Source organism: Mycetomoellerius zeteki, unplaced genomic scaffold (genome assembly GCF_001594055.1).
Source record: "Mycetomoellerius zeteki isolate Tzet28-1 unplaced genomic scaffold, Tzet1.0 scaffold296, whole genome shotgun sequence".
NCBI lineage: Eukaryota > Metazoa > Arthropoda > Insecta > Hymenoptera > Formicidae > Mycetomoellerius > Mycetomoellerius zeteki.
The window spans coordinates 24,620-35,601 of NW_017257278.1; the positions used below are offsets into that span (position 1 = coordinate 24,620).

At 32.2% G+C, this 10,982-nt stretch overlaps 2 protein-coding genes across 2 annotated transcripts; both read left to right on the forward strand.

Moving 5' to 3' along the window:
• Positions 1-228: 228 nt before the first annotated feature.
• Cdk9 (Cyclin-dependent kinase 9) lies at positions 229-4,238 on the forward strand. The gene is made up of 7 exons (XM_018450758.1): positions 229-417; positions 1,960-2,044; positions 2,247-2,337; positions 2,593-2,759; positions 3,195-3,433; positions 3,513-3,660; positions 3,914-4,238. The coding sequence occupies exons 1-7, from the start codon at positions 311-313 to the stop codon at positions 4,220-4,222; spliced, it is 1,146 nt and encodes a 381-aa protein (XP_018306260.1). The 5' UTR covers positions 229-310; the 3' UTR covers positions 4,223-4,238.
• Positions 4,239-5,189: 951 nt separating this feature from the next.
• Positions 5,190-7,072, forward strand: LOC108724403 (uncharacterized). Its single transcript, XM_018450759.1, has 4 exons — positions 5,190-5,783; positions 5,931-6,061; positions 6,289-6,502; positions 6,838-7,072. The coding sequence occupies exons 1-4, from the start codon at positions 5,712-5,714 to the stop codon at positions 7,057-7,059; spliced, it is 639 nt and encodes a 212-aa protein (XP_018306261.1). The 5' UTR covers positions 5,190-5,711; the 3' UTR covers positions 7,060-7,072.
• Positions 7,073-10,982: the final 3,910 nt, after the last annotated feature.

A 10,982-nucleotide genomic window follows, 5' to 3' on the forward strand; every position in this document is an offset into this window, starting at 1 on the left:
GCAGCCAAGGCAAGACCGACTTAAGAACATAGAATTATTTTGCCAGTGAAAAACATTGGGCGCGTTCAAGTAGACAAAGCGGCTAGCCTGCTCGCCGAGCAAATGAACATAATTGGTTATTACTTATAGATCCAACCAATCATATTCAATCGCTCGGTAAGCATGCCTAGCTGCTTTGCTGTCTTGAACTCGCCCATTATTAGCACAGTATATACTGTGGCGCGGCATTGTGCGGGAGCCATTAGAAGTCTCTTGTGCAAGTTTTTGGTTGTATCGTATTGTATTGTTTACGTTAGTATATGCGACTAGAATGAATACGAAGGAAAAGGAAAAATACATCGAGGAATTCGATTTTCCATATTGCGATGAATCTTCCAAATATGAAAAAGTTGCGAAAATTGGCCAAGGAACTTTCGGGTAAGCAAGAATCTTACGTTTAGATCATGCGATATTTAAGGTTATGGCCGATTATCGAGAGATTTCTTCTCCGTGATTTGTCCGATTTCAGGGTTGGCACAGAAAAACCCAGGGTTTACAAAAACCCAAGTACAAATTACAAAAACCCTGATGCATGTCAAATTTCATTGTTTTACATAATATTAATATACATTCGCATTTTTAAACAAAAACTCAATAAACTAAAAAAAAATGCTCGTGTTTTTTGACCTTTCTAACTACTATTTTTGCTTAACAATCTCGAGCTAGATATTTTATTTTTATATATTTCAGTTCATTTATGTCAGTTTAATTATAATTAAACATTGGAAAGAAAGATTCAATATATTAAAAACAAGAAGTCATATCACAAGTTGAACGTAATACGTTTAACATTATGAATAAAATGATATAAAATTGAAATAAATCTTTAACGTCATCTTATTGTCAAGTGAATTTAACTATTTCGTCGTTGGATGGCGAGAAAAAGCAGTCTTTCGAAAGTTTTCAAAACAAATCGAATAATGTTTAACCAAATCATTCCAAACATACTGCGATAATACGTTTGATAAATTAGATGAAAAAAAAAAAACACTTTCTATTAAGAGAATGTATTGATTATGTAAATCAAATATTTCTAATTAAAAAATTTTTTTCTTTGAATATAGTATCTTATCTAATTTTTGATTGACCTTATAATATTTAAATTGTAAGTTGCGAAAGAAATTATTAGAAAAATGTGATGGAAAAACGTTATTAGAAATACATAATTTTTAAAAATGTACCTGTGATATGGCTCTTATAAGTTTACAATTAATATCAATCCAACGTTTCAAAGTTAAAACCTCATAATCACTGAAGTATTAGTAAATAAAATCAAAATAATGATGAAATTTAAAAAAATTATTAGAACGCATTAGTTATTACCAAAAGTTATTAGTACGACCTACATGCGAATAAATTGAAATGTGTAAAATACCATATCTAGCTTGAGATTGCTAAACAAAAATTAGTAGTTACAACGGTTAAAAAACATGAGCAACGTTTATTGAATCTTTAAAAATAAATTAGTTTATTACAACATACATTAAGAATTAAACTAATTTTTTATCTACAAATTAATCGAAAACCTGTTGCAATAATTGTTTAACATAAATGATATTAATAAAATGCTGGTCCTAAATCCTGATATCTATTGGACAACTTTTTGAGATTATATTTTTGTCGAACAGATATTAAGCTTTTAAAACAATAGATGGGCTGTACTAGATGGCTATACTAGTCCTAGAACAAAAACTCACAAAAATCCTCAAAATTTGGGTTTTTCTGGAAAAGCTGGGTTTTTGCCAACCCTGTCCGATTCAGATCTTTTTTTTCAATAACAATTATTCAGTTAACAGACAAGTAAGCATAGTCATACTCTTAAGATTTGAGGTGTGTGGAGAGTATTCTGAATAAATACTATGTCTGCCTTAAATTTTCTAATTTTTGTATCATATGTATGTGTATTCTCTTTTTTCATAGAGAGGTATTTAAAGCTAAGGACAAAAAAACAAACAAAAAGTTTGTCGCAATGAAGAAGGTACTAATGGACAATGAGAAAGAAGGAGTAAGTTTGTTTTATATGGTATAGTATATCATTTAATTCTATGATTGTTAAGGTTACTTTGAAATGTTGTGCTATAAATTTTTTATTAACGCTTGTGTTAACATAATCTTTATATTACGCAAACAACATGTACCTTTTACTCTATTCAATATTTTTAAAAATTTTTAATTTATTATATGTGTATATCGAAATCTTGTTGCAGTTTCCCATTACGGCATTACGTGAAATAAAGATATTACAATTGCTGAAACACGAGAATGTAGTCAACCTTATAGAGATTTGCAGGACAAGAGGTAAAAATATATATTACTTTACCTTTTAATTTATTGTACAATTGTTAATATGTACACGTAGGAGAATAGGAGTTTACTCTTCCATTAGAATAGAATATCTACTTGTTAGAAGAATATGTAAAAAAATTATAACTATAAATATCCGAGAATATTTTAATTATGAAGAATGATTTTATAAACAGCGTTAAATAGTAATTGAAACAATTGGTTTTGACGTTGTATAATCTAATTTAATTAATTTCATAATGTTTTCAGCAACTCAGTATAATCGATATCGGTCTACTTTTTATCTGATATTTGATTTCTGCGAACATGACTTGGCTGGTTTGCTGTCAAATGTAAATGTGAAATTTAGTTTAGGCGAAATAAAAAAGGTTATGCAACAGTTACTAAATGGTCTTTACTACATACACAGTAATAAGGTAAGAAAGGATTTACTTATCCGTTTTACTTGTCCTTTTAAAAATGTCAAGTTCTAAAAAAGTCTTTAATCAGTATTTGTTGATAGAAAGTATAAAGATATAGAATAAAGATAAAGAATGAGTATAAAGATAAAGAATAAAGAGATTCAAGATTATTTTCCATTAAAATAGTAACAATAATCTTTACATACTCTATATTTCAATCTGCATATGTGCATGCACATATCTTTAAATATTTTAATATTCTCGTTAAGTATTTGCCTAATAGTAATGTTTTAAAAAATTGTATTTATTAAAATGACGATTGTGATGGTATGGTTTATCATGAAGAATAATATCATAGAATAAAGTTATTTAGTGATATTATCATTATTTGTTGCTATTAACATTGTTACAATAATTATTACATTCAGCAACACATTTAATTTCTCACAGATTTTACATAGAGATATGAAAGCCGCTAATGTTTTAATAACAAAGAATGGCGTATTAAAGTTAGCTGACTTTGGTTTGGCACGAGCATTCAGTGCAAAAAACGGTCATTCGAATCGTTATACCAATAGAGTTGTTACTCTTTGGTACCGACCACCAGAACTCCTACTTGGTGACAGAAATTATGGACCACCAGTGGATTTATGGGGCGCTGGCTGTATAATGGCAGAAATGTGGACAAGGTTTACATTATTCTATGATTATGTTTTTACTTGTGATTTTTGTATGCGCGATCATATATTTTGCCTTTCTAATCTGCAGGTCTCCTATAATGCAGGGAAGTACCGAGCAACAACAGCTTATATTGATTTCACAATTGTGTGGCTCGATAACGACCGAGGTGTGGCCTGGCGTTGAAAATTTAGATCTATTTACCAAAATGGATCTTCCCAAGGGGCAGAAAAGAAAGGTAAAAAATTTGCGAAAATTGCAAATTCCATAATTTCCATTGCGAAAGTTGCATAATATTTTAAGGAAGCATGTGACTAGTGACATGACTACAAGCTACACTTGACTTAAAAAATTTCACGTAAATTAGTATTCTATTCAGTCAGTTAAACGTACGTTGAATCAGACGTAACACATTTTTATATTGCATTTAAAATTTTGAGTCAGTCAATAAATGATACTAATTAATTAATGATTTAATATATATTATATAGGTCAAAGACAGACTGAAGCCGTATCTGAAGGATCCTTATGCCTGTGACTTGTTGGACAAACTTTTAATACTCGATCCTAGTAAAAGATGTGACTCTGACTCCGCGCTAAATCATGATTTTTTCTGGACTGATCCAATGCCATGCGATCTCAGCAAGATGTTGGCGCAGCATACTCAGAGCATGTTTGAATACCTTGCACCACCGAGACGACCTGGTCATATGCGTCATCCGCATCATCAAGTACCTGGAGGACCAGCCAAACCTAGTTCCAGTATGGCTGATAGTGGCTATCAGGATCGCGTTTTTTAACATATTTATTTCTATTCATATACATATAATGTATCTGTATATATATATATATAATGTATGTATGTGTGTATGTTTTTGTTGTGTGTGAGTATATGTATGATGTACGAGGAGCGTTCAAATTCAAATTATAATTGTGCGTCCAGATAATGAGGCGTGCACGTCACTTTAAAATATGGTGCGTTTTGAATTACGTATGAAGTGCATGATGTATCATTGCATCCTTCACTATTCGGTGAACAATGACAAATGATGCATCATGCGCTTCATGCGTAATTTAGAACATACCCATACTCTCTTGAAAAAATTTGTAGACCTGTTCGCACCTAGGTAATCTTCAGTAAAAACAACAGATATAAGCGAATTGAGGTTGAGCCAAGTGTGGAACAATGCACAACCACTGGAGTAAGGCTTTCAGAGAAGGCTGACGACAACGTCAAGCCAAGAATGAATCGCATCTCTGTGGCATTTAAGAATATATATCACGTCGGCAGAAAATGCTGACCAAATTGATGAGTTTATTTGTTCTGATCGGTACACTATTGTGCACCGTATGCATTAACTCGGATGAACTTTGTTCTATCAAACTTGGCGTCTACCAATTTGTTTCGAAAAAGTACACATTTCAGAGTATCACATGATATGGCCAGCATGTCACAACACACATCGTTAGTGAGACGCGTAATTTAAATTGTAATTAAAATTTGAATGTCTCGTATTTTATACATAGAGCGCAAGTTTTATACGAATAGCTAAGTATCGCGTTATACACTTCCGTCATAATGTTACCAAATTTCATTACAGTTCTAACAGTTAAATTATTTTATTTGAAAATCTATCTGTAGAAGGTTATCCGTTTCGCGGGTTTTCTCCGTGTCCAAATCCATTCTTGGAATGCCAACATTTCGTGAACCTTGCAGTTCACTTCAGGCTACTCAGTATCTCAGAGGCTGCTCCTCGCCCTGATGAAGTGGACTGCAAGGTTCACGAAACGTTGGCATTCCAAGAATGGATTTGGACACGGAGAAAACCTGCAAAACGGATAACCTTCATACAGAAAGCACCCGTGGAAGCCTCAAGATCTATCTGTAGAGTTAATTATATTATTTCTATATCCAAAAACTGCAATAAAGCAAAAACATATACGAGCAACGATTACGAAGTCGTTTACAATGTTTACATCAGCATTGGAGGTTTACTCGCATTACTAGCGGCTTGCAGTTATCTCTCCCTTGCTGAGCCGAGCATACGTCAAATTTTTACTTTTCATTCTTCAACCAATGTATGTACTTACAAGTACCATGTAATAATTAAGTTAAGAAATTGGATAACACTAACGATTAGAAACGAATAGAAACAGCTAGACTAGACGAAGAAAAGCGCGGCAGGAGTGAGGTTAGGTTATTTCGAATATCCTGTCGAGTTGCGAACGGTGGATAAAGCAATTGCTACTCGCAATCATAACAGAGTTACACATTAACATATATCAATTATGTTTTCGAAAAATGTCAAGACTACATTATTGTGCGGCTCGAAAGACTTGAGTAAATCTTTTATGTTTGAGGTATGTAGGCATAATGTTCAAACGTATAAAGACTGTAAATGACGTAATAACGATGTCCAAATCTATCTGTCTCCTGTAATATTCCTACGAGATATATTTCCTAAAGTGGAAAGAAAACATTTTCCTCCATTGTCCTACATCTCCTAGGCTGCGACGTATTGGGCGGAAGAGGGACAACGGGTCGTTTATATTACCCCGATACCTCTGGAAAAACAACCGGCGGCTTGTCACGACAGAAGGAATCCATCAGTCGCCGCGCTCAAACTAATGAGATTCGTGTAAGATTTATATATTATATTGTATTATATTATGTAATACGTTTTTTTACATCTGCTTTCCTATTTGTCAACTTCTTTATACATCTTGGATTTAATTGTTATTTAAAAAGAATAAATAAATATCTTATTTAACGATATTTATACATTCGACGTTTATTCATTCATGCGCATGGCATCGATATTTTACACAGCGCGCATAGTCGTCTCGATGATATTTATTTACACAGATATTTGTTGGATTACGAAGCTCTCGTGGAACAACTTTTTAAATTGCACACCTATGCAGCAGTACCTTCTGTGCTTTTGATAGATGACTTGGACGATTATCTCTTGAGTGACGAAGCTCCTGGAGATGATGATAATTCAAGGTCGCGTATCGCCAGAGTTTGCGCCTTGATACTCCATTCGATGAAGTCGTGTTCACGAATTTTAAAAAAGAATGTAAGGAAGAAATTATTTGTATCTTTGAAAAAACTGATTTCTGCTTTTCTGAATAGCAAATCTGTATTCTCTCTCTCCTTCTAAAACATAAAACATGTTAATACACTTTCTCCAGCATATTATCCATATTTCATTATGATCATCTAGATAAACATACGACTTTGATTCATCTTCTATCTATTTTTTCTCCAACTTTTTCAAAAAAGATTAACTTACATAATTCAAATAAGTAATATCGTCGGAAAATTAAATAGTCGAGAATTATATATTTAGTCTTGATGGTTTTTCAATCTGACGCTGTTTTTATGGTAAAATAAATAACGATTATATTACAGGTACATGTGTGCGCATGGACCAGTTCTAGTCTCATCAATAACTTCATTCAGACAATTTATTTTCGCAATATCTGGAATTTAACGGAGAAGGAAGATGGGAAAATAATTTTGGTGGAAAGGTGTTCTATTAGATCATCGTTAGAACAATCGTACGTATATTATAAATTCCAAGATGGGATGCGAGTTCTTCAACAAATATTAGGCGATTCAGTGGAGGTTTAATGATATTTTTATTAAGTATTTCTGTATTAGTTATTTTCGTTGTTCTTATCATTTTTTTAACAGAATATACGAACATGGAATAAAAATTCTATGAAAGTTATTGCGTACGCAAAATAAACTGCATTAAAATTGCTACGTTACTGGCTGGCGTACGTATTATGAGCAAGATTTGTATAAAGATTTTTTTTTAAATACAGAATGAGAAAAAGAAAAGGGGAGAAGTGAAAATAAGAAAGGAAGGAGAGAGAGAGAGAGAGAGAAACAGACAAGAAAAAGGATGGATAAGGGAAAGAGACTACTACATACTGTGCGCATCGCGAATAGAATTTAAAAAATCTCTCTCTTCTCCCTTTATCTATCTACATCTATTATATCTATCTATCTATCTTCCTTTCTGTAGTGTAAAACATTGTTGAGCCATGTTTATGCAAGGTGTTATTATCAATTGTGATGATACTTTTTTTTTTATATAGAGCAGCTAAAATCGACCATTGTAATTGATCCATCTCTGAAAGTGGGTGGAATGACAGTGGGGCAACAGGGGGAGGGAAGAAATAAGAGACAGCTAGAGACAAATTAGGATTATTCTGCGGATATAATATCAATGCAAAAAAAGATCTATCTACGATTCATTGTTGGTCTGGGATACTCATTGACATAGCAAGAGATATCAATACCAATTAGGTTTCGTATGTTTAAACTCTGCATTTGCACGCTTGCGTACGGCGTATGCGAGATAAGCGTGTAGTAAGTATTTGAATTGAATTGAATGTTACCTGCGCGAACTTGTAAAGTGCAGACGACAACGCAAATTGAGACAAGTTCAAAAAAGTAGAAAAAGGAGGAAGAGAAGAAAGAAGCGCAAGTAGATATGTATGTATTGCATATACATTGCCCTCGAAAAATTTCCGGACATGGAACTTAAAATTGCATAATATTCAAGTCGCCGTAACTCGGTAAAAAATTATCGCAGACAAAAAAATAAAAAAGCATTTAAAGGTTGAAACTTATATTTAATAAAACAGTAAGAAAATTTTTAAAAAAGCATTTTGAAGATATAAATCTTCGTGCTTTTCTGTTTTTCAAAATATTGAACTTTTTGGAAAACAACTTTTTATCAAACTACGCACTGTTAAATGTACGTAATTTTAAGAAATACAATAACGTGATATTTGTTAAGATACAGAACTGTAAAGACAAAATTTTTTTTAAAGGCGGTTAAAAGCATACTAAAGTATAAGTTTTAAGTTTTAAAATGCTTTTTTATTTTTTTGTCTGCGATGATTTTTTACCGAGTTACGGTGACCTGAATATTATGCAATTAAGTTCCATGTCCGGAAACTTTTTGGGGACAGTGTACGTATGCATATGTATTATACATATGCACATTATATCGTTGATACAACGATAATTGCAGTGGAGTTGAATCGGAAGCTGTGTCAACAACATGGCGCAACCAATCAAGTTGGTTTTCCCTTTGTTCTATGCCGCGCTTTCTTTCGCGTAAGCAAATATAACTCGATCTAACGCGATTTAGCGATTTTATTAATAATAAAACTCGGAATGCGTTCGATCCGTACTTGCTTTCAAAAGCATCTCAATTGAAATGTAAATTAACTAAAAAACGAGTACATACCTAACGTATTGTATATTACATTCGTATAAATATTAAATGGCTTAAAAAAAAAATTTTCATCTCTGTCTCATTTATATTTTATCTCAATAAAATCTCTCAAGGCTGTACTTATTAATATCCCATTATAATTTATTTACTTTGAATTATTTTTATAAACGTTTTTTACATTGTGTGTGCGTGCGTGCGTGCGCGCGCGCGCACTTTTTCTTGCTCTCGCTTGCGCTCTCTTAATTCGGCAAATTATCGTCAGATAATTAACATATCGGATGAAAATAAAAGGAGAAGATCGCATTCCGTTTTCTACATGTGCCATTTTATCTTAATTTATAACAAGAACTGGTTGTTGACGCTCGAAAGATGAAGTTTTAAACGAAGGTAAGTGTAGCGTTATCTTCTGTCAGATATCTAACAATAATTTGAAAAGCATTAATATGAAATTATTCATTGACTTTCTCTACATTGATTCTGAAAACTTCACTCATAGTGTGGCATATTGCACTCATGATGATTAACGCGATAATCAACGTTCTCCTTTCATGAGAGTATATCCTCTCGCGCTTTCGTAAGCGATATAAGCCATCAATAACCGCAGGCTTGTTCCCTATTAAAAGCTACATTCCATTGGTCAAACAACCAGTTTTGAATGGGTTTCGAATTCCCGATGACTCATATGGATCTTATTCGATCTCATCCGGCACGTTGTGCATCCGCATTGCGTGAACGGAAAAGAAGAAAACGAAAATAATCACACACACACACACACACACACACACACACACACACACACACACATCGAACATAATTTGTGTCTGTTGAACTTGGCACTCTTTGCATTTTGAATTTACATCCGTACTACGATTCGCGGGTAATGGATTTAAGGATCTCGTTAATAAGGGATTATCTCGCGTACGTGGATCATCATCATGGACACATCTAGGATTTTTTAGAGGGGGAAAGACTTTATCAATTCTGTTGTCACATAAATATTAAATAGCCATTTTTTGCATTAATGAATTGTTTCTTTAAATATTTTAGAGCTTTGAATATCTCCCTTGTTTTCTTTTTAAATAGATTTTAAATGGAAACAATTATAAATATTAAGTTTTGTAAATTATATAAATTTTCTTTTCTTTCCTGAAGAAAGTATAAGCAAAATACAGTTATATTAAAAACGAAATGTGAATAATAGAGTATTTATTAGCTAATAAATATATCAGCGCTATATATATATATATATATATATACACACGTACATACATATATATATAATGTTCTGTTTTTCGGCTCAAAATTCTTGCGTAAATTTTCCTTATGTATCAGACACTCTGCAATCAAAACTGTCACTAACAAAAGTTCCAGAAATCATTTACGTAGTTTTAACAAGGAGAAAAAATATTTTATGTGACAACAAAAGAATTATTTGGTGAGTCAAAAGTAAAGATATATTCTTTTACATGGTGTTCAGCGATCCTTAAATATCCTTGGATCCTGGATTATACTGGAATTTTATGTATTCAGAAAAATTCCTGGAAATTTCCCTGAAATTTCAAGGCTGGCCTAGAATTTAGGTCGTTCTTTCATTCTAAAAAAATTAGAGCGGGAAAAAAGAAAGAAATAATAAAAAGAAAAGTTGCGTTTGAGTAGTTTTCTCTTAAAGATGCAATAAGTTATCAATAGAAAAGTTGAATTTAATGTATAAAATAGAATATAGTATAAAAATCGTTTGTATTGTTGTTCGTTCGATATCACTTAGCAATAAATAATATTGCTCCAAATATGTTAGCGTTTTAATTCATTCGTATATACTTATAGAATCCTAACTTGAATATAAAGCATATAATATTGTGCGAATCGATGAAAATTAATTAAATAATAAAAATTAATTGATGAGATAAATCTTGGAAAAATCAGAATTTTGACCTGGAATATCCTGGAATTATCCTTGAATTGACTAGCCAGATTTTGCTATAGACACCATGTTTTATAATTAAAAATGAAAAAATAAATAAATGATTTCGGGAAGAAATTAAATCTCTAAACCTCTCTTTTCTGGATACGCCGGCCTGCATAATCGCCTGCATTATCGTTGTTTTTTTAAGCTGCGTAAGTACGTCGGAAATCATATAAGTACCTCTGTTCGCCAGATCGATGATTCTTCATATATCAAAAAAATAACGGAGATTCTTTCATCTATGTGTTTTTTCCACAAAAAAAAGAACTTTTTTCATTTATTAAAAAAATAATTTCTGAAAACGGATTTATCCTTGAAAGATACATATCGTTATTA

What these genes read in the sequence shown, in the direction of transcription:
- Cdk9 (XM_018450758.1), top strand. Translation starts at nt 311, where the DNA reads ATGAATACGAAGGAAAAGGAAAAATACATCGAGGAATTCGATTTTCCA. An exon ending in TGGACAATGAGAAAGAAGGA is followed by an intron (nt 2,045 to 2,246) that starts GTAAGTTTGTTT and finishes ATCTTGTTGCAG; the next exon opens with TTTCCCATTACGGCATTACG. An exon ending in CCAAGGGGCAGAAAAGAAAG is followed by an intron (nt 3,661 to 3,913) that starts GTAAAAAATTTG and finishes TATATTATATAG; the next exon opens with GTCAAAGACAGACTGAAGCC.
- LOC108724403 (XM_018450759.1), top strand. Translation starts at nt 5,712, where the DNA reads ATGTTTTCGAAAAATGTCAAGACTACATTATTGTGCGGCTCGAAAGAC. An exon ending in GTAAATCTTTTATGTTTGAG is followed by an intron (nt 5,784 to 5,930) that starts GTATGTAGGCAT and finishes TACATCTCCTAG; the next exon opens with GCTGCGACGTATTGGGCGGA. An exon ending in CACGAATTTTAAAAAAGAAT is followed by an intron (nt 6,503 to 6,837) that starts GTAAGGAAGAAA and finishes ATTATATTACAG; the next exon opens with GTACATGTGTGCGCATGGAC.